We start from the raw sequence: 24,641 nt of genomic DNA, 5'->3' as shown, positions 1-24,641 counted from the left end.
AGGTGAAGGTTTATAAACTAAAAGAGGAGGCAGTTAGGGTAAGATATAAGCAGCTATTGGAGGATAGATGGGCTAATGAGAGCATAGGGGTCGAAGAGGTATGGGGTAGGTTTAAAAATGTAATGTTGGAGTGTTCAGCAGAAGTTTGTGGTTACAAGAAGGTGGGTGCGGGAGGGAAGAGGAGCGATTGGTGGAATGATGATGTAAAGAGAGTAGTAAGGGAGAAAAAGTTAGCATATGAGAAGTTTTTACAAAGTAGAAGTGATGCAAGGAGGGAAGAGTATATGGAGAAAAAGAGAGAGGTTAAGAGAGTGGTGAAGCAATGTAAAAAGAGAGCAAATGAGAGAGTGGGTGAGATGTTATCAACAAATTTTGTGGAAAATAAGAAAAAGTTTTGGAGTGAGATTAACAAGTTAAGGAAGCCTAGAGAAAAAATGGATTTGTCAGTTAAAAATAGGAGAGGAGAGTTATTAAATGGAGAGTTATAGGTATTGGAAAGATGGAGGGAATATTTCGAGGAATTGTTAAACGTTGATGAAGATAGGGAAGCTGTGATTTCGTGTATAGGACAAGGAGGAATAACATCTTGTAGGAGTGAGGAAGAGCCAGTCGAGTGTGGGGGAAGTTCGTGAGGCAGTAGGTAAAATGAAAGGTGGTAAGGCAGCCGGGATTGATGGGATAAAAATAGAAATGTTAAAAGCAGGTGGGGATATAGTTTTGGAGTAATTGGTGCAATTATTTAATAAATGTATGGAAGAAGGTAAGGTACCTAGGGATTGGCAGAGAGCATGCATAGTTCCTCTGTATAAAGGCAAAGGGGACAAAAGAGAGTGCAAAAATTATAGGGGGACGAGTCTGTTGAGTATACCTGGTAAAGTGTATGGTAGAGTTATTATTGAAAGAATTAAGAGTAAGACGGAGAATAGGATAGCAGATGAACAAGGAGGCTTTAGGAAAGGTAGGGGGTGTGTGGACCAGGTGTTTACAGTGAAACACATAAGTGAACAGTATTTAGATAAGGCTAAAGAGGTCTTTGTGGCATTTGTGGATTTGGAAAAGGCGTATGACAGGGTGGATAGGGGGGCAGTGTGGCAGATGTTGCAGGTGTATGGTGTAGGAGGTAGGTTACTGAAAGCAGTGAAGAGTTTTTACGAGGATAGTGAGGCTCAAGTTAGAGTATGTAGGAAAGAGGGAAATTATTTCCCAGTAAAAGTAGGCCTTAGACAAGGATGTGTGATCTCACCGTGGTTGTTTAATATATTTATAGATGGGGTTGTAAGAGAAGTAAATGCGAGGGTCTTGGCAAGAGGCGCGGAGTTAAAAGATAAAGAATCACACATAAAGTGGGAGTTGTCACAGTTGCTCTTTGCTGATGACACTGTGCTCTTGGGAGATTCTGAAGAGAAGTTGCAGAGATTGGTGGATGAATTTGGTAGGGTATGCAAAAGAAGAAAATTAAAAGTGAATACAGGAAAGAGTAAGGTTATGAGGATAACAAAAAGATTAGGTGATGAAAGATTGGATATCAGATTGGAGGGAGAGAGTATGGAGGAAGTGAATGTATTCAGATATTTGGGAGTGGACGTGTCAGCGGATGGGTCTATGAAAGATGAGGTGAATCATAGAATTGATGAGGGGAAAAGGGTGAGTGGTGCACTTAGGAGTCTGTGGAGACAAAGAACTTTGTCCTTGGAGGCAAAGAGGGGAATGTATGAGAGTATAGTTTTACCAACGCTCTTATATGGGTGTGAAGCATGGGTGATGAATGTTGCAACGAGGAGAAGGCTGGAGGCAGTGGAGATGTCATGTCTGAGGGCAATGTGTGGTGTGAATATAATGCAGAGAATTCGTAGTTTGGAAGTTAGGAGGTGGTGCGGGAATACCAAAACTGTTGTCCAGAGTGCTGAGGAAGGGTTGTTGAGGTGGTTCGGACATGTAGAGAGAATGGAGCGAAACAGAATGACTTCAAGAGTGTATCAGTCTGTAGTGGAAGGAAGGCGGGGTAGGGGTCGGCCTAGGAAAGGTTGGAGGGAGGGGGTAAAGGAGGTTTTGTGTGCGAGGGGCTTGGACTTCCAGCAGGCATGCGTGAGCGTGTTTGATAGGAGTGAATGGAGACAAATGGGTTTTTAATACTTGACGTGCTGTTGGAGTGTGAGCAAAGTAACATTTATGAAGGGGTTCAGGGAAACCGGCAGGCCGGACTTGAGTCCTGGAGATGGGAAGTACAGTGCCTGCACTCTGAAGGAGGGGTGTTAATGTTGCAGTTTAAAAACTGTAGTGTAAAGCACCCTTCTGGCAAGACAGTGATGGAGTGAATGATGGTGAAAGTTTTTCTTTTTCGGGCCACCCTGCCTTGGTGGGAATCGGCCAGTGTGATAATAATATATATATATATATATATATATATATATATATATATATATATATATATAAATATATATATATATATATATATATATATATATATATATATATATATAATATATATATATATATATATATATATATATATATAATATAATATATAATATATAATATATATATATATATATATATATATATATATATATAATATAATATATAATATATAATATATATATATATATATATATATATATATATATATATATATATATATATATATATATATATATATATATATATATATATATATATATGGGGTCCACCTCCCGTGTAACTGTGGAAACCCATATTATCGTCGTAGTAGCATTTGTAGGTTAACGCTTCTATAAAAATGATCACATTTACAAAGCACCTGTCGATCAATGGCTTGGTAGTCCCCAACCGCAGTGCAGTCGCTGGGGAGATGTTAAAAGGTATTTGTGTCCGTGCCGGGGTGGTTGTACGAACTGTTGAAGCACATTTTAAGTTTGTAGAATTCTGCAAAATATGCAGAATTTGCTGCAATTAGTTAATGGTAATTTGTAATACCCGCAGATACTGCAATTGTAATGGTAATGATATCTGTATAATGAAATAGGCACGGATTAATTCGCCAATGACGTCAGTTATTTGGGCTATAATGTGCAAATGCTATTTTATGATGGTGTAGATGAATGATGCTGCCCAATACTCTTCCCTCAAGGCACAATCTATTCTTACCAAACTTCGATATACCCATAATGTGGATGCACTATTATATATGATGGGTACACGGTGCGAAGAAGCTGGGTATGTTTCCATGTAATACTGCATGAAAGTAAGAGTGATGGGATTGTGGTTGTGTTGGAGACAACCTTGGGGTCGTGAGATCTTGTGGTGAATACAGAGGTACGTGTGTTGCTACCAGAGTCGCGTTTGTTTACACCACGAACCTCGGCCACGCGATGCTGTCACAATGATCTTCTCTTGCTATCACGTGTTACCACTTGCTCCACCCCCATCCTTTCCTCACTTTCTTGCCTTCCCCCTCTTGCTCCTCTCTCAAATGCAGTGTGTATTGACGTCAGAACTTACTATTAATAACTTTTATTTAGTGTTATAAGGGCTTGTAGTGTGTGTGTACTCACATAGTTGTACTCGCCTAGTTGTACTTGCGGGAGTCGATTCACAGCTCCTGGCCCCGCCTCTTCAACTGGCCGCTACCCGGTCACTCTTCCCGCTCCGTGAGCTTTATTATACCTCTTCTTAAAGCTATGTATGGATCCTGCCTCCACTACATCACTACCCAGGCTATTCCACTTCCTGACAACTCTGTAACTGAAGAAATACTTCCTAACATCCCTGTGGTTCATCTGAGTCTTCAGCTTCCAATTGTGACCCCGTGTTGCTGTGTCCCATCTCTGGAACATCCTGCCTCTGTCCATCTTGTCTACCTCTCAGTATTTTATATGTCGTTATCATATCCCCCCTAACTCTCCTGTCTTCCAGTGTCGTCAGGTCGATTTCCCTTAACCTCTCCGCGTAGGACATAACCCTTAGCTCCGGGACTAGTCTTGTTGCAAACCTTTGCACTTTCTCTAGTTTCCTTACATGCTTAGTTAGGTGAGTTTTCCAAACTGGCGCTGCATATTCCAATGTAGACCTAACGTACGGTGTACAGGGTCCTGAATGACTCCTTATTTAGATGTCGGAATGCTGTTCTTAGGTTTGCCAGGCGCCCGTATACTGCAGCAGTTATTTGGTTGAGGTGCCCCTCAGGAGATAGTTGTGTGTGTGTGTGTGTGTGTGTGTGTGTGTGTGTGTGTGTGTGTGTGTGTGTGTGAGACATTGACGGATGGTTTTCTTGAACATAACACTGAATGACTTGTGGGTCACAGCGCTCTACAGATTCAAACACACTCGCCTCTTTCATATGAAAGATTACTCGTGTCAGCTAAATAGCAAGTTGTCCTCCATAAATAACACTTTTTTTTTATTTCTGGCTGAACTAACTGATGTAAAATTAGAAATACAAGAAATACTTATTCCCTGGTGTACAGAGGTTGTATGTGCAGTATTGAAATATGTTAACTAATGCCCTTGTTCTGCCGAGTAGTAATAGTAAACTTTACCCAAATGTAGGCTAGGGTAAGTTAAATTATGTACAATGGACCGAAAATAACGAAATAACTTGAACGTACTTTAACAAAAAGCACAATACCGTGACTGGAACAATACACTAACCCGCACATAGGGGAGAGGAGCTTACGACGACGTTTCGGTCGGACTTGGGCCATTTACAAAGTGACTTTGTAAATGGTCCAAGTCGGACCGAAACGTCGTCGTAAGCTCCTCTATATGTGCGGATTATTTGTACATTGAACATGCTGCTTGTTCTGATAGCACAGGATATTCTTATAGTTGCTTAGAGCGTTAATATCCTCACGCATGCTGTTTGAGTATAGACTGAAATGCGGATACGGAGGTACAATTTTAACGGCTAGACTCGTTTGCACTGAGCTACTTTACACCACTGCCCATGACGATGTAGTCGAAATGTTGCCAGTTACAACTGGAAATCAGAATCTAGATGGTTTTTGTATACACGCCAGCGGAGGCAAAAGTCAGCATTTTAAAGATCATATAAAGAAAACTGAACACTGCCTCAGATCTCTCACTTCCTGCCTGAAGCATCACCTTAAACGGGGATTTAAATATGGCAGAAAAATTTAGCATTGCCTATAATAAAAACAAAGCCACAAGCTTTTATTGGAACAACGTTTTGCTTTGTGTAGAGCTTTATAATGATTTGATAAAGATTTACACAGAGGCTTGTTCTGCGAGTTGTCTTTGTTTTCACAATTAATATATGTCTGTATGGCCATTGTGGGTTTTGGCGCTTCGTTATGATTGTAATAATATGCAAGAATGTAACAAACATGATAGTTATTTCGTTGTTGGAGTTTAAGTATACGCAAATATGGGTTGAGATCATCACGATCAAACATAAACAGTTTTTAATTTTTAAAATGTTTAGATAGAACACAAAGTAAGAGACTTGACTACCAGACTAGAACCCATCTAAACCTCTCACAGTAACTAACCCCCTTAGGGGGGATCTTACAGCTCCAGTGAAATGGAGATAATCAGGTTTGTTCCAGTTCCTCTGATCAAAGAACCCTTCAGAATCATAGTCCTTTCCTTCGCCCTTGTGTATGACTACTTAATGGTCGAAGTAGGAACCTAAACGTCGTCATAGTTTCTGCGGGTTATTTGTGTATTGTTCCAGTCACGGTGCTTTATTCTTTAGAAGTGACCACGTTGAAAACTCGCTTGATCTTATAATGATAAATAACACAGTGGTATAGAACATGCATGTCGAACACACCACATTCAGAGTTCAACATTGTTTCATCAGGAGAGGAATTAACTAGGAACAAGTTAATAATGGTCTTTGTGAATTATGATGGGAACGTTGTTGGGGTTACGGGACTTTAACTCAGTGCCTGGAAAAGATACATACATTGGCACTGAAGATGAGCATAGTGGCACTACACAGTGCCTGTAAGGAATAGGTACAGCGCCACTAGAAACACGTTATTCATCGTTAAAAAATGCATAGGAAAAATAAGGAGCTTCTCGAAGAGTACCACATTTTCTCAAGAACGAAAATAAACTCTGGTTAGAGAAATTAAAACCACTGAATAAAAAGCTAAATGATTCGTACACTTCCCAGGAAAGTGCAAAAAGCCATCAGCTAAATTGAAAGTCCTCCAAAATGTTTCCTTCATGTTATATCCAAGGATAAAAACTAACATTGGGTTTTACTCAAAAGTGACGTAATCTTAACTGATGAAAGCAAAATACTTTAGAACAGAATACGAATGCAAGGAACACTGGGTTGACACTTGCCAGAATGTCTTGAGCACCAATAACGCATAGGTATTACTATCACAACTGCTATACAAATTATTGCCCGACAAAAGCCTTAGACTGATAGACTGGATAACAAGAAAGTATCACCACCGTGTCATCTCACACTATTACAGCAACAGTGTAAGAGCGGTGTGAACCCCACACACCACATGATAGTTGATACACCACATTTTGATCGTTGGTAAATTGACCCACGTATGTCTTCTTCCCAATCCTTGACGAGTAGTTCCTTCATACTTTCCTCTCTTTAGTCCACTATCACTATATCTCTACTCGACTTGATCTTCCTCTCAAGATCTTTTTAAAGATTTCACTGACAGTGCCATCTTGAAGTTCTAAAGGGTCATTGAGTGGGTTTTCATATGACCAAGACCCGTGTCTCGGGTGAGTTTCCCTGTCCCTTGATGTCAGTGAAGGGCTCTTAATGCAAACAATTGGAGCTACCTCCCTTCGCATGAAGGGAAGAAATAATGGTACCAGTGAGGATACGAACATTCGTACCCTAACAAGGGCATGTTAACCTATGGTTTAATAGCTGTATGTTAACCGACCAGGCTAACAACCATTTGACTACCCTCGCTAACATAACTCTTTGCATACAAATCTGTGTGAAGAATTAGACACGTGCAACATCTGGGTATCTTTATCAGTAGATGTTTCGCCATCCAGCTACCTAGATGTTGCCCATGTGTCTAATTCTTCATCTCGTCGGTATTGTATACTATTCATGCACAAATATTTATACACACGCACGCAAGGGTAGTGTAGTGTCTGCACTTAAAAAAGAAATGTAAATGAAGTGGAAAAATTACAAAGAAAAACAAAAGGGCTTCTAGAGTATGAAATACGACAAAAACAGGGAACTGAAAAATGCACTCATTGATGTATTGGGAAAAAAAGGACACCTAATAACCACACGTAAAAGAATTAAAAGAACATATAGCACTGCATGGTAATGTAAATATCAGCATGACGTTTTAGACTACAATCTTCCCTCGTTAAAAGTGTGTGTGTCGTTTGATAATGTGACTTGATTGTTCATATGCTGACCAACTTAGTATGGCAGTTCGTTTTACAAATTGGATTCATCCTTTTTGAACAGTGGAACTACCGGATTGATGCTTATTGAACAGTGGAACTACCGGATTGACCGTTATTGAACAATGTGGAACTATCGGATTGACCGTTATTGAACAATGTGGAACTATCGGATTGATCTTTATTGAACAATGTGGAACTATCGGATTGACCGTTATTGAACAATGTGGAACTATCGGATTGGCCGTTATTGAACAGTGTGGAACTATCGGATTGACCGTTATTGAACAGTGTGGAACTATCGGATTGACCGTTATTGAACAGTGTGGAACTATCGGATTGACCGTTATTGAACAGTGTGGAACTATCGGATTGACCGTTATTGAACAATGTGGAACTATCGGATTGACCGTTATTGAACAGTGTGGAACTATCGGATTGATCTTTATTGAACAGTGGAACTACCGGATTAATCCGGTAGTTACAGCTTATGTGTGTGTGTGCACTCGCTTAATTGTGGTTGCAGGGGTCGATTCATGGCTCCTGGCCCCGCCTCTTCACTGTATGTGTACACTCACCTATTTGTGGTTGAAGGGGTCGAGTCATAGCTCCTGGCCCCGCCTCTTCACTGATTGCTACTAGGTCCTCTCTCTCCCTGCCCTATGAGCTTTATCATACCTCGCCTTAAAACTATGTATGGTTCCCGCCTCCACTACGTCACTTTCTAGGCTATTCCACGGCCTGACTACTCTATGACTGAAGAAATACTTCCTAACATCCCTTTGATTCATCTGAGTCTTCAACTTCCAATTGTGACCTCTTGTGTCTGTGTCCCTTCTCTGGAACATCCCGTCTTTGTCCACCTTGTCTATTCCACGCAGTATTTTATATGTCGTTATCATGTCTCCCCTGACCCTCATGTCCTCCAGTGTCGTCAGGCCGATTTCCCTCAACCTTTCTTCGTAGGACAATCCCCGTAGCTCTGGGACTAGTCTTGTTGCAAACCTTTGCACTTTCTCTAATTTCTTGACGTGCTTGACTAGGTGTGAATTCCAAACTGGTGCTACATACTCCAGTTACCTGGAGGTTATTCCGGGGATCAACGCCCCCGCGGCCCGGTCCATGACCAGGCCTCCCGATGGATCAGGGCCTGATCAACTAGGCTGTTACTGCTGGCCGCACGCAGTCCGACGTACGAGCCACAGCCCGGCTGATCCGGCACTGACTTTAGGTATCTGTCCAGCTCTCTCTTGAAGGCAGCCAGGGGTTTATTGGCAATTCCCCTAATGCTTGATGGGAGGCTGTTGAACAGTTTTGGGCCCCGGACACTTATGGTGTTTTCTCTTAGTGTACCAATGGCGCCCCTACTTTTTATTGGCGGCATTTTCCATCGCCTGCCCAGTCTTTTACTTTCGTAGGGAGTGATTTCTGTGTGCAGATTTGGGACCATTCCTTCCAAGATTTTCCAAGTGTAGATTATGATATATCTCTCCCTCTTGCGTTCCAACGAGTACAAGTCAAGTGCTTCCAAGCGTTCCCAGTAGTTAAGGTGCTTGACAGAACTTATACGTGCAGTAAAGGATCTCTGTACACTCTAGATCTGCGATTTCACCTGCTTTGAATGGAGATGTTAATGTATAGCAGTATTCCAGCCTAGAGAGAACAAGTGATTTGAAAAGGATCATCATGGGCTTGGCATCTCTCGTTTTGAAAGTTCTCATTATCCATCCTATCATTTTCTTTGCACGTGCGATCGTGGCACTGTTGTGATCCTTGAAAGTGAGATCCTCAGACATTACTACTCCCAGGTCCCTTACATTATTTTTCCGCTCTATTGTATGGCCGGAGTCAGTAGTATACTCTGTTCTAGTTATCTCCTCCAGTTTTCCATAACGGAGTAGTTGGAATTTGTCCTCATTGAACATCATATTGTTTACCGTTGCCCACTGGAAAACTTTGTTTATATCTTCTTGGAGGTTAACCGCGTCCTCAGCAGATGACAGCCTCATGCAGATCCTAGTATCATCCGCAAAGGATGATACTGTGCTGTGGTGTATATCTCTGTTTATGTCTGATATGAGGATAAGGAATAAGATGGGGGCGAGTACTGTGCCTTGTGGAACAGAGCTCTTCACTATGGCAGCCTCCGATTAAACTCTGTTGACCACTACTCTTTGTGTTCGATTTGTTAGGAAGTTGAAGATCCATCTCCCCACTTTCCCAGTTATTCCTTTAGCACGTATTTTATGGGCTATTACGCCATGATCGCATTTGTCAAATGCTTTTGCAAAGTCTGTGTATATTACATCTGCATTCTGATTTTCTTCCAGTGCATCCAAGGCCATGTCATAGTGATCCAGTAGTTGTGAGAGGCAGGAGCGACCTGCCCTGAACCCATGTTGCCCTGCATTGTGCAGATTTTGGGAATCCAGGTGATTTGCAATCCTGCTTCTTAGCACTCTCAAAGATTTTTATGATGTGGGACGTCAGAGATATTGGTCTATAGTTCCTAGCTTTGCTGCCACCTTTATGGAGTGGGGCTATATCCGTTGTTTTAAGTGACTGGAATTTCACCCATGTCCAAGCTGCTCCTCCATAGTGTACTTAGGGCACGCGAGAGAGGTTTCTTGCAGTTCTTAATGAAAACAGAGTTCCACGAGTCTGGGCCCGGGGCTGAGTGCATAGGCATGTTGTCAATGGCTTTTTCGAAATCTATCGGAGTTAGGGTAATATCGGAAATCTGGCATACATTTATGGAGTTTTGAGGCTCATTCATGAAGAAATCATTTGGGTCGTCGATCCTCAGACCGATTAGTGGTTCACTAAACACAGAGTCGTACTGGGATTTCAATATTTCACTCATTTCCTTGTTGTCATCTGTGTAAGTCCCATCCTGTCTGAGCAAGGGGCCGATACTAGATGTGGTATTTGCCTTGTTTTTGGCATATGAAAGGAAATATTTTGAATTTCTTTCAATTTCACTAATAGCTTTAAGCTCCTCCTGCCTCTCCTGGTTCTTGTAAGAGTCATTTAGCTTAAGTTCGATAGTTTCCACTTCCCTGGTCAGCGCCTCCTTTCGTGTATCAGATATTCTAGCACTCCTGAGGAGCTCAGTGACTCTTCGTCGTCTTCTGTAGAGGGAGCGTCTTTTTCTCTCCAGTTTACTCCTGCTCTTCTTCTTTCTTAGGGGAATATGCCTAGAACATGCTTCAGCTGCCAGGAAGTTGATCCTTTCAAGGCACTGGTTTGGATCCATGTCATTTAAAACATCTTCCCAACATGTTTCGTTTAGGACATGGTTTACCTGGTTGAAGTTGTATGGTCCTGACGTAAATGGTATACATAGTCTTGAACGAATCCTTACTGAGGTATCGGAACGCTATCCGTAGGTTTGCCAGGCGCCCGTATACTGCAGCAGTTATCTGATTGATGTGCGCCTCAGATATGCTCGGTGTTGTACTCGCCCCCAGATCTTTTTCCTTGAGTGAGGTTTGCAGTCTTTGGCCATCTAAACTATATTGTGTCTGCGGTCTTCTTTGCCCTTCCCCAATCTTCATGACTTTGCATTTGGCAGGGTTAAACTCAAGGAGACAGTTGCTGGACCAGGCTTGTAGCCTGTCCAGGTCTCTTTGTAGTCCTGCCTGATTCTCATCCGATTTGATTCTTCTCATTAACTTCACATCATCTGCAAACAAGGACACTTCTGAGTCTATCCCTTCCGTTATGTCATTCACATATACCAAGAACAGCACAGGCCCTAGGACTGACCCCTGTGGAACCCCGCTGGTCACAGGCGCCCACTGTGTGTGTGTGTGTGTGTGTGTGTGTGTGTGTGTGTGTGTGTGTGTGTGTGTGTGTGTGTGTGTGTGTGTGTGTGTCTCTGTCTGTCTGTCTGTCTGTCTGTCTGTCTTTGTTTCTCTTTCTGTGTGTCTTGGCTGGTTTGCTTTGTCCGCTTGCAACTGTCGCCTTTAAGCTTGTGTGCTGGTGGTTGGCCAGGGGTGGGTGTGTAGTGGCTCTGGTGGGGATGGGTGCCCGCGGTAAGGATAGTGGGGGAAGGGAGGGGATGAGCGTGTTTCCCGGGAAGTGATGGTCACTGGCGGGAGGCACCACGGAAAGGTCAGGGTCAAAGGTCAGGGTCAGCTGGTGCCAGGCATGTCACTCGCTGACCCATTCACCCACTCATTATATTCTTCCACCCACCCATTCACTATATTCTTCCACTCGCTCCCACCACCGCACCGCCCTCTCGCTCCCACCACCGCACCGCCCTCTCGCTCCCACCACCGCACCGCCCTCTCGCTCCCACCACCGCACCGCCCTCTCGCTCCCACCACCGCACCGCCCTCTCGCTCCCACCACCGCACCGCCCTCTCGCTCCCACCACCGCACCGCCCTCTCGCTCCCACCACCCTCTCGCTCCCACCACCGCACCGCCCTCTCGCTCCCACCACCGCACCGCCCTCTCGCTCCCACCACCGCACCGCCCTCTCGCTCCCACCACTGCACCGCCCTCTCGCTCCCACCCCCGCACCGCCCTCTCGCTCCCACCCCCGCACCGCCCTCTCGCTCCCACCCCCGCACTGCTCTCTCGCTCCCACCCCCGCACCGCCCTCTCGCTCCCACCCCCGCACCGCCCTCTCGCTCCCACCACCCTCTCGCTCCCACCCCCGCACCGCCCTCTCGCTCCCACCCCCGCACCGCCCTCTCGCTCCCACCCCCGCACCGCCCTCTCGCTCCCACCCCCGCACCGCCCTCTCGCACCCACCCCCGCACCGCCCTCTCGCTCCCACCCCCGCACCGCCCTCTCGCTCCAACCCCCGCACCGACCTCTCGCTCCCACCCCCGCACCGCCCTCTCGCTCCCACCACCGCACCGCCCTCTCGCTCCCACCACCGCACCGCCCTCTCCACCACCAACAACCCATGGACCTACGGCTGTATGCAGCTTCAAGGTGCACCAGACTGTGTTCTGCAGACTGCACTGCAGGTTTAATTTCCAGTCAGGGGATCAACACTCGACAGTTAGTCAATCAATACTGTACAGTGAATCGTAACTACAGTTGACTCTCTCAGGTGTTTTGCATCATAGTGCAGTCTTGCAGATGTCACCAAATATGTTACCTTGTATACAAGGTAAATTTTCTATTTTGTTTCTTACATTTAAGGTTAATCATATACTGTACTGATTGTATTAATATTGTGATTAATTTTTACATAAATTGAAATTTAGTTGGGAACCCTGAACCTAACCTTGTAGAACTGTGTAAAAAAATGCCAAGCATTAAATACGGGTTTTGAACAGGAAGGGTTGGTGATGTCCTGATACAGAGTATTTGTGTAGTTTCTGAGGTATTGACTTTTTTTTTTTTAATTGTGTAAGGATCCAGGGTAAATTTTAGAAGCCTTTTGATGCACAACACTTAATGTATTACAGAGATTGTTTATGGCCCGTAAAGAGCCAGTAAAGTGTTTAAATTACTGGGAACGCCTTAGTCTTAAATATGCACTCACTGTAGCAGAGGAGAGAGAGATACGTGGTAATATATACCTGGAAAGTACTCGAGGGCTTGGTCCCAAATCTGTACACTGCCATAACAACGTACTGGAGCGAGATATATGGGAGGAAGTGCAAAATAAGCCCAGGGAAAAGCAGGTGTGCGGTGGGAACAAGAGAACACTATATCAGCATGGTCCCAGATTATTCAGCATCTTACCAGAAGATATCAAACACTGCTAGAACAAGTGTAGATGTCTTTAAGAGAAAACTGGACAAGTATCTTCACCAGGTGCCTGATCAACCAGGCTGTGATGGATATGTGGGACAACAGGCCTCTAGCAGCAACAGCCTGATTTACCAGGCTAGCACCAGACAAGCCTGGCCCATGGCCAGGCTCCGGGAGTAGAAAAACTCGAAACTCATCAAAGGTAATTAATGGTATGCAGTACCAGCAAGTATGTGAATAAGACATACTTGCACCACCATAAATTCATCAACTGCATTTTTGGGTTTGTAGATACCGTTAATAAGGTTCAGGAAACGTTCAGATTTGCAAGATGATCATTCGTGGTATGAGAATGAGCTGACCACAGAGCTGCCTCATTTTTATAGGTTATGCTTTTGACTCCAGATTTCAGTGTCCATATAGTTTCCTACACTGACTTGTATAACTCAGTACCACACTGGGCTCTGCAAGGCCAGTGTTAAAATATGTTTTTCTTATAAGCTGTTGACTTCCTGAAAGTTACAATTTGACTCTGAAGACTAACACCAGCACAGTATAGATATCTACATTTTTTTTGTTTTTTTTTTGAGTGCCTGCACTCTGAATGAGGGGTGTTAATGTTTCAGTTTTATAACTGTAGTGTAAGCGCACCTCTGGCAAGACAGTGATGGAGTGAATGATAATGAATGTTTTTCTTTTCCGGGCCACCCTGCCTTGGTGGGAGGCTGCCTGTGTGTTAATAAAATAAAAAAAATACACTTTTATTGTGTAATCTATCACAATTAATTCCATGGCACCTCCCGTGTATATTGTAATATAAATGATGCACATTTCACCAAAGTTTCATTTATTTGTAAATAACTGTGTAGCAAACTTTTGATTTAGCAGACTAATAGAGGGAGTGGGTGGCTAGTACGTAATGGTGATTGAGGATTTACTATACTTCTTTTTAATTACTGCAGTAGGGCAAAAATACAGTATCTGTCAAACCATACCACGGGCGGAGATAGAACCCGCGATCAGTTTCTCAAAACTCCATTACGATTTCGTGAGACATTATCTGCCAGTGTTGTGCTAATGTGAAAGAACAGTAAAAGGTAACTTGATTACAGTAATGCTTTATAAATAAAATATTAGAATATTGTATTTCTATTATACAAGGATCACTGCTTGCTTAGGGTATATTAAATCAGTTCACCAGTAAACCAGGTTTGATTTCTGAGCAAGGGGAAGGAAAGATGTATGGGCAGGTTTCATTACACCCCCTCTTGCCCCTGAATGCTTGTCAACCATTGTGGATTGTATCTTAAAGATGGTAGTATACCTTAGATCAAGCACTGTTCTTTGTTGATGATCTGAGGTAGAATAACAGCTCTGAGGTTGTTAGCTTGTGAAGTGAACTCTGTAATAAATGTACTGGTATACACTGTATATTAATATTGTGTTATTATTTTCAGGGTGTGTCTAGGGTTGAGGGGTCCGGGCGGGGAGGGACATGAGGTCGTCGGTAAGTGTTATTCTCTCCAACCCACCGCCCGACACCACCATGAGTTACCCAGACTACTGCACCAGTCCCCACCACCACCAGACCCTGCTCGTGCTTGTCACTCAAGTGGGTAAGTATTATTTGCTCAGTTGTATATCCAAGTTTACATCTTATCAAGTTCTTAGCTCACATATTACAAACTAGGCATATGGTTTATCCCACAATGCTAGCTCTGCCTATGAAAAATTATTAATGTTTAGAAGTGAGAAACTTTTAATACGGTAAGAAAGTTGTGATTTCTTGCATTGGGCAGGGAGGTATATGATCTTGTAGGAGTGAGGAAGGACAAGTTGTGAGTGTGGGGAAGGTGTGTGAGGCAGTGGGTAGAATGAAAGGGGGTAAAGCAGCTGAGATTGATGGGATAAAGACGTGTTAAAAGCAGGTGGGGATGTAGTTTTGGAATGGTTAGTGCTTTTATTTAATAAATGTATTGAAGAGGGGAAGGTACCCAGGGATTAGCAGAGCATGCATAGTTCCCTTGTATTAAGGCAAAGGGAACAAAAGTGTGTGTAAAAATTATAGGAGAATAAGCTTGTTGATTATGCCTGGTAAAGTGTATGGTAAGAGTTATTATTCAAAGAATTAAGAGTAAGATGGAGAGCAGGATTGCAGATGAACAAGGATGCTTTAAGAAGGGTAGGGGATGTGAAGACCAAGTGTTGACAGTGAAATATATAGGTGAACAGTATTTAGATAAGGTTAAAAAGGCTTTTGTTGCATTTGTGAATTGAGGAAAGGCACATGATGAGGTAGATAGGGGGCAATGTGGCAGATGTTGCAAATGTATGGAATAAGTGGTAAGTTACTGAAACCAGTGAAAAGTTTGTACGAGAATAGTGGAGCTCAGGTTAGGGTATGTAGGAGAGAGCGAGATTATTTCCCAGTAAAAGTAGGCCTTAGGGATGCGTGATGTCACCGTGGTTGTTCCATGTACGTATTTATAGGTGGGGCTGTAAGAGAAGCGAATGCTTGGGTGTTGGCAAGAGGTGTGGGATTAAGAGACAAGAATCTAACACAGAGTGAGAGTTGTCACAGCTGCTTTTTGCTGATGACACTGTGCTTTTAGAAGATTCTGAAGAGAAGTTGCAGAGGATGGTGGACAAGTTTGATAGGGTATGTAAAAGAAGGAAATTAAAAGTGAACATAGGAAAGAGCAAGGTGATGAGGGTAACAAAAAATTTAAGTAATGAAGGATTGGATATCAAAGTGGAGGAAGGGAGTATGGAGAGAGTGAATGTATTCAGATATTTGGGAGTGTCTTGTCAGCAGATGGGTCTATGAAAGATGATGTGAATCATAGAAATGACGAGAAGAAAAAGGCGAGTGATGCACTGAAGAGTCTGTGAAGACAAAGAATGTTATCCATGGAAGCAAAGAGGGGAATGTATTGGGGTATAGTTATACCAATGCTCTTATATGGGTGTGAAGCATGGGTAGTGAATGTTGCAATAAGGAGAAGGCTGGAGGCAGTGGAGATGTTGTGTCAGAGGGCAGTGTGCGGTGTGAATATAAAGCAGAGAATCTATAGCTTAGAGAATAGGTGGTGGTGTGGGGTTTCTAAAAGTATTATCCAGAGGGCAGAGGAAGGGTTGTTGAGGTGGTTGAGACATTTAGAGAGGATGGAACAAGATTGACTTGGAGGATGTATAAATCTGTAGTGGAAGGAAGGTGGGATAGGGGTCGTCCTAGAAAAGGTTGGAGAGGGGGGTTAAAGGAGGTTTTGTGTGCAGTGCGAGGGGCTTGAACTTCCAGCAGGTGTGCATGAGTGTGTTAAATAAAAGCAAGTGGAGACAAATAGTTTTTATGACTTGACATACTGTTGGAGTGTGAGCAGAGTAACGTTTATGAAGGGATTCAGGGAAACTGGTTAGCCAAACTTGAGTCCTGGAGGTGGGAAGTACATTGCCTGTGCTCCAAAGGAAGGTGTAGTTATGTTGCAGTTTTTGTTAACTCTAGTATCACCATGCCTCTGGCAACACAGTGATGGAGTGAATAATGAAAGTTTGTATTTTTTGAGTCACCCTGCCTTGGGAAATGGCTAAGTGTTAAAAAGAATTTTTTTATTTTTTTTATTAAATATTATTTAACATAGATATATGAATGGTATTACTAAATTTAAAAAGAGAAACTTTCGTTTTTTCTTTTTGGGCCACCCTGCCTTGGTGGGATATGGCCGGTTTGTTGAAAAAAAAAAAATATATGAATGGTCTACATAGTGTGTACACATCACATAGTAGACCATTCTTATATATAGAATTTTGGAGTTTTTAAAGGTTAAAATTTCTTAATGGAACAAATAATTATTTTTCAATGTTACAAGAATTGAAGCATGACATTATTAGACCAATTGGCATATGCTAGCCATAGGTACTGTATCATGGGCAGTACAATTGTATTTCTGTAATTCCAAAGTACTTGGCTTTGACCACAATGCAGCACTATTTAGTGGTTTGCTATATGTTCTCCAGTTCTTTATTGTCCTTAACCCTTTGAGGGTCGACAGGCCCTCTCCGAAACTCGTTCTCAGGGTCGGCCAAATTTAAAAAAAAAGAAATTATTTTCTCTTATGAAAAGATAGAGAATCTTTTCCCGATCATAAAGACACCAAAAGTTTGAAATTTGATAGAAAACTTACGGAATTATGCTCTCGCAAAGTTAGCGGTCTCGGCGATGTTTACGCATCGGCGATTTTGCCCACTTTGAGCCCCATTTTCGGCCAATTTCACTACTAGTCGACAAAAAACATGAATATTTCGCTAGAACTCCATTTTTTTCTATCGAATGGGTGCAAGAAACCACTCATTTATGAAATTCAACTATCCAGTACAGTGGTCAGAATTTAGCAATTTTGCCAATTTCACACAAATTTCAAAAGATGCCAATTTCCGAATAGGGTCCAGAATAAACAAGAAAGACATTCCTGGCACTAAAATGACATTTCCTCTAGTCATTAGTCATGTCTCAAGGCCCCTCTTATATTCTTTTGCTTTCCACTTTGAATTTTTATTTTCACAAAAAATATAAGATTTACTGTTATGCAGACTACTGCATTAGTGTAAAAAATGGTATAAATATTATTGGTGCACTTGTGAAAGAATATTAGACTCACCAGTTGATGTGTATTGCATGCTTGGCACGATTTGTTTACTTTTGAAGTTTGGTAAAAATCGAACATTTCTGCTACTTTGAGCTCAATTTCAAGGCACCTTTCTTTGTAAAACCAGTCAAAATCATCTCAATTTCTGTAATATGTCTTCCATTCTATAAAATGAGACCAAGAAAACTAGAATACAACAATAAATACCATACGAAAATACACTGCAAAGTCGCTGATTTATTCAAAAAAAATGGTCAAAGTTTTTTTTTTCTCATTATGCACTGTGTGCTGCAGGATTTTTTTTAGACTGTGCACACTGACCACATAGACCCATTCTTTCATATGAGGGCCTACCAGCTTTCTCCCACTAGATTTGAGGCCGCTAGAATTTATGAGTACTAGTACGTCAAAAAACCCTACGCGTAAGACGTACTAGTACGACGAAAACCCTCAAAGGGTTAATGGATAATTGTCTATTACTTTTATATTTTTCTAGTACTACATCCATTAAGTAGCCAAGGTACTTGTTGGGCTTATTTGATTGAAAAAATTTAAATTGTGTATTGCATTTTTTGTATCCTTGGGTAAAATTTAGCCAAAAAAAAAATATTTTGGTATCTTTCATTGTTCTATGATTATTTTAACTGTGTTATCGACAATTTAGTTTTTAATAGAGAAGAGTGCTTTTATTAACGAAGTGCTATTGAGTGTGAGCTCGGCTCTGTTTATGAGGAATTTCTAGAAAATTGGTTAGCTGGATTAGTTATGAAGGTTGGAAATACAATGCCTGCACTGAGGAGGGAGGGGTAGGTATATTGCAGTTTGGAAGGTTATTCAAATTGTGATGTGTACACTTTTGGCAAGATTAGATGGTGATTTTTATTGTCTCCCTACCTTGGTAAGAGATGGCCAGTTAGCTCAAATAATCTATATGTAGCGCTTGTACAGTATATATGCTGTATATAGATGTATATGTATAGTATACTGACACTGTGCTTCATTTTATTAAACTTTGTTTTATATATAATTGTTTTATTTCCAGGGTCCCAATTAAAGAGCCGTTCATTTCATAAACTCTACGATCGCATTAGCCGTGTAGGTCATGTGAAGGTAAGCGATTCAAATGGGTCCCAGCGCCCAGTGTGGGTTACCTACCGCCGAGACTACCCTGTGGAGAACAATGATTGGGGAGATTTCCAAACACATCGTAGAGTTCTTGGCATAATCACAATAGGTAATAAGTTTTATTGATGACTGTGTGAAAGAATATTTTAACAAACCTTCAATATGTTATAAATATTTCTTTTTGCTTTAATCTGTTTTCTATGCAGTACTGTATAGAACTGAATGAGTTCATAGTTATTTTATCTTTTATTGAATGTTTTAGTTTTCCATTTTCTTTGACAGGTCAAGTGGGTAGCCAAAGTGATCTTAATGACATTTGCAAACAACATGAAAGTCTCAAAGTTAAATACTCGTCTACATTGTATGACTCGAGATGTATTATTTTGGGTCTGAACCCTGATGGTACTATGTATGAAGCAGATTCTCGTGGACCTTCTCGGGGAACCTCTCCGGAACCTAATGGGGAGCTGGATTCTGGCACCCATCCAGTAACTATTAATGGACATACCCATCCAACACACGTTAAGAAGGTCTCTGCAGGTAGCACTGATAGAGACAGTGGTGTGTATGAAACTGTTAGTAGTGAAGACAAATCAACAGAGTTTGACAGTCATGCAGATAGTCCACAGGGTCTTTCAGAAGGCATGGCAGACCTAAAAATCTATTCAAATCATGTTAATGGGTCAGACTCAGGAAGTGAAAGTACAAGTGAAGTTGGTTGCTGTGATGATGCCAAGATTGATTCACCTCGGGATTTAACTGCAGATTCTGCGCAAGACTCCGTTCACGACTCTGCTCATGATACCAGCCAATCCTCCATCAGTACCTCGACATCCCATTCTTCTAGAGTCTCCCTGCAGCCTCCCTCTAATTTTAAGACTAGAGCTCTCTTCTACCCAACTGGTGATCATGCTGTCAATATAGAAAGTCAGCTGCAAGAGTTTATTAGTTCCTTATTTTGGGTGCTAGAGTCAAAGCGTCTTGATAAAAGTCAAGAAAAGTTGGAAAGACCTCCACTTCTGTGTGCTCCATTTGAACGCAAGGTTAGCAGTACAATGAATAGTTGCATTTAATTAATAGTACATTGTGATTAATGAATGGTCCAAGTTGGACTGAAACTTAAAAGTTTCAGCCTCCTGTGTGCTGGTTATTTGTGTATTTTTCCAGTCACGGTATTGTGACTTTTTATTCTTTAATGCAATACAAGTATGTCAGTAATTCGTGTTGCCTGCTGAGGTAGCATGTGTGCTTTAGTTAATTATCACATTTTTTAAATAAGGCTTTGTAAATATACCATAGTTACTAATTAAAAACTTTTCTGGTGACTCCTTTATTTGAAGAAAATGGGAGTCAGGGATAAGCCTTTATTACGAGTACCATTTCATGTGGTAAAGAAGCTCAAATCCGAGTTGGATGATGTGTACACTACTAAATCTTGTATTTCTAAGGCAAATAAATTTTACCTTACAGTACGGTTATCAAGCACTTGTAATATACAGTGGTACCTCAGGATATGAACTTAATTCGTTCCAGAAGGCTGTTTGAGTGCCGATACCGAACGAATTTGTTCCGATAAGGAATAATGTAGATTAGATTAATCCATTTCAGACCCCCAAAAATACACTTACAAAAGCACTTACATAAATACACTTACATAATTGTTCAAGTTTTGAACTGTTCGTATCTCGAGGTACCACTGTACATGCTCATTAGATGAACATTGGATTTTTGCAGTAGCTTCAAGCATTTTTATCCCTTTAATTGGTTATTTGAATTAATATTTTGACCTTGAAGTACAGTAGGGCCCCACTTACACAGCAAGTTAGGTTCCGGGCTACCGCCGTAAAGCGGAAATTACCATAAAGTGGAACACCCCTTTTTTTTCCACCTATAAATGCATATAAATGCTAGATAACAGGTTTACACTAACATACATTAAGTTAGCAATAGAACTAGGCATTAAAAAACACAAAAGTAAAATACACACAAAGTACACTCGTTACTTACCCTAAAATATTAATATGAATGCATGTTAGGCGAGTGGCAGTGTAAATGTTTTTCCATGTCAACAATAAGTCACTTCGTCTGACTTTTTTGGGTTATCCTAGGTTCTCTACACATATGCTGCTATATGTAACTGTATTTGATGGCTATCTCAGCCATTGACATACCTTGTTAGTAAGTATGCAAGTTTATTCAGGTATACACATATAGTTACATAGATTATCATACATATGTGTAGAAAACCTAGGATAACCCAAAAAAAGTCATTCCACTAAGTTTAATCATTTCTGACTTGGCACTTAAAGAGGCTTAAGACTCTTCTTTTTATCACAATCACCCTTAGATGCCATTGTCAACGAGAGCCAGCTAGTTAACGAAATATTAAACTAGAGAGAATGAGATATGCGGAGTTCAGACAATGTAAAAAAACAAACTGAACGGGTGGTGGGCGATCACTCAGTCAGGTGAAATAAACATGTATTAATGCGTGTCCAATTTTAGTGTGTGAAACTTTTACCTCACAATTTTTTTTTTTATAAAAATAATTATCTCGCAATACATATACTCTTTTTCTTTTTTTTTTTTTTTTTTTTTTTTTTTTTTTTTTTTTTTTTTTTTTTTTTTTTTTTTTTTTTTTTTTTTTTTTTTTTTTTGTCACCCTGCCTTGGTGGGAAACAGCTGACTTGTTGAAAAAAAAAATACTCTTACATTGTGTACAAGTTAGTAAATAAGAATAAATAAACAGCAACACCCATTCTCATGCAACACACCATTGAGTCGATATTATTATAATCATCATAAAAAAGAAGCGCTAAACCCACAAGGGTTGTGAATGGCTATAGATAAGAGTGAAGGCAACCAAAAGGAATATTTTTCTACAGTTATCCCCCAGTAGCTGGTGTTTGACTAGAGAAAACATAATTCTTCTGACACTCCTACAAGCTACTTGGTGGGTGTACGTATCATGTTTATGTTATGTAACGTGTTTCTTATATAATTTTGAAAAAAATATCATAGATGGATTAATGGAAATGTCTATATTAACGTAATATGACTAATGCGCCCAAAAGAGTGGTGGTGGTGGTGTTGTTGATGACTTAGTGATTTTAATGTGTACCTGCATGCCAGCACAGTGTGTAAGTATATTTAGGTACAGGTATACATAAGTATAGTATCAGAATACATGTAAAATATGCAATAACCTTAAAACACTTGAAATTTTGGAAAGTTTCCAGACATAATAGAGAGATGTATTCACGGAGAACGTAAAGAAGCTGGGCGGGGCACGGTGACCATATTAGAAAGACAGGTGGGGGAGTCGTATAGCGAGTTTTGGTCGTAATTTGAAATGTCCGTATTAGTGGAACACCTCAAAGCGAAGTGCCGTAAAGCAGGGCCCTACTGTATGTATGTCATGCTAGGTGTTGGTTATTTAAATGTGTTTTCTTTCATAAGAAAGTTCAGGTTTACTTGCAAAGGTTTAGGAAATAGCATTCATATTTGGTATAAAAGTGGTAACAAATAACAAAGTTCTGCAGTAGGCCTGCTGCCCCATGTTAGGCAAGTCCAACTCACCCACCCACACCCATTTGTGTATCTCAGGAATGGCCTTAAATTCTTATGTAGACGAGGGGTTTAACTAATCTGCAATACATAAATGTGTTTTTTAATAGATAAACTTCTTGATAAACTATTGTTCTGCTTAAGCTCTGTTGATAATAATTATATGAATGAACATATTGTTGCTTGTCATCGCTTCTAGTACAGTACCATAACTGGTGCAGTTCATAGCTAACCCACGGTAGATAATCCTTCTGTCTATCTCAGACCATTCTATCTTGGGTAACTTTGAAGTACAGAGTGGGAATGGGTGTGGGTGTTGGGGCCTAGGCCTGTAGGGCTACTGCAATACAGTAGTCCTTTTACTTGTGATGTTATCAGGTTGCAATTTGATAATGATCTTGGATGGACAATAACCAATTAATGTTTAAAATTATATATATTTTTTTGTGAATTTTTCTCACTAATATTAATATCAATTCATAAGAACTATATGGATTGATTCTTATTTTACAAAATTATTAAATGGATTTCCTTCAGGATTTTATTGGTTTGGATATGGATTCACGAACCAACAAGAAGCGGTGTGGGGGCCGGTTAAGAAAACAGCTGGCCGACCTGACATTGCAGGCAGGCTTGCCTACCGAAGCCATTATGCATTACAGCTATGCAGCAGACACACTCCGAAACTGTAATGACTGGCTGTGGCTGGCTGGTGAGTTGTTAACTGTCTTGATTTCATTATATATAGTGTGTATGTAAAGTTTATTACTTTATTAAGAGGTAGTACAGTGCTTTCTTTAATTACACTTACATGGTACAATGAGGAGAAATAAACTGTAGTAGACTAAAGAGGGCAACTAGTGATAATTCATCATGTCATGCAAATAACTATCAGGTATTCGGAAGGAATGTACACATCTTTATATTGCTAATTTCAAACAGGAGTCCATTTCTTCCCCAACCTTCCTTGGCCTTGGCCACTACCAAGCAGCTCACTTTTTGGAATTTGGGAAGGTAGCATACACTTATCAAGTTTTGTTTCCAGTTACAGACACTGGTTGACTACCATTTGCCTCATTCTACCCTCTTCCCACTAACACTTTGTTGACCGGTGTTTTGTTTGCACCCATTTTATATTGACTTTTTTATGTTGATTTTGGACTAGACTTATGTCATCACAGGCTAGTAGTCATGGCCTATTGTTAATACTAGTGACAGTGATAACAGGTATATTTGTACCTGTTATCACCTGATAGCAAACATGTGTATAATAGATAATTATTGTTACTTCTCCAGAACAAATTCCCATTGCATTCCCAAGAAAATTAATTAAAAAAATTGCAATCCCAATCCAATGATGTGTAATCTATTTACACTGCATCTTCAGCCTCATCTGCTAGATCAAATGAACAAGTTGGCAGCCAACATAGCATAAAACTGACACTAAATATGCGTGGAGTATTAAATGTCATTTACCACAACACTTGTATCAGTATCCAGTAATTGCTTCCACTATAGAAAAAAAAACATGGAAGATGGCAAGTATATCTTGCTACATCTATTTGCATCTAGTTCATACCACACATGTAGTTGTGCATATACGTGTATGTGTGTGTGTGTGTGTGTGTGTGTACACATTCATCTGAGTTTCCTTCTAATCTCTTAATAGGTCTTGTTCTTCTAGTGTTTCCTTTCATCTCCATGGGAAAGTCGGTGAGAATTCCTCTGTAAGCCGTACTTGTTGTAAGAGGTAACCAAAGTGCTGGGAGCAAGAGTCTGGTAAACCCTTTTTCTGTATAATTGCTAAAAGAACAAACAAGAAACTGGTTAGCTAGACTTGAGTCCTGGAGGTGGGAAGTACAGTGCTTGCACTCAGAGGAATTTGGATGGTCATCTGACCTGGAATGTCAGCATGCGTTTGGCTAGACATTGATTAAGTGACATTGTTTTCCTCTTTGCTGGGTCACCTTACATCATGGGAGATACCTGGAGTATTAAAAATGAATAACTAGATAAACTGGCCAAAAGTGAACTTCAGAATCTCTAGAAATTTCAAATGAAGCCGCCTCTTCCTCCTCCTTCCAAAACCAATTATTTAATTACTGATCTATTTACAAATATCTTTCTTTCAGTAAGTGCTGAATTTTAGAAAATTACCTACCACAAATGCCTGCAACAACCATTTTACGTTTTCCATAGCTAGATGAGCGATGATAGAGTAACTGAAG

General features: G+C 40.9%; 1 protein-coding gene across 2 annotated transcripts in view; it reads left to right on the top strand.

Moving 5' to 3' along the window:
• brun (trafficking protein particle complex subunit brun) overlaps positions 1-24,641 on the top strand; it is a 113,240-nt gene that overhangs the window by 61,962 nt on the left and 26,637 nt on the right. For both annotated transcript variants that reach the window (XM_053793486.2, XM_053793485.2), the window contains exons 2-5: positions 14,536-14,694; positions 18,764-18,955; positions 19,129-19,889; positions 22,951-23,125. In XM_053793486.2, coding sequence (XP_053649461.2) covers positions 14,574-14,694; positions 18,764-18,955; positions 19,129-19,889; positions 22,951-23,125 — 1,249 coding nt within the window. In that variant the 5' untranslated portion in view covers positions 14,536-14,573. The remainder of the gene's footprint in view (positions 1-14,535; positions 14,695-18,763; positions 18,956-19,128; positions 19,890-22,950; positions 23,126-24,641) is intronic.

Source organism: Cherax quadricarinatus, chromosome 71, assembly GCF_038502225.1.
Source record: "Cherax quadricarinatus isolate ZL_2023a chromosome 71, ASM3850222v1, whole genome shotgun sequence".
NCBI lineage: Eukaryota > Metazoa > Arthropoda > Malacostraca > Decapoda > Parastacidae > Cherax > Cherax quadricarinatus.
Note: the sequence above shows the minus strand (reverse complement) of the source record. Positions and strands in the feature narration are given on the sequence as shown.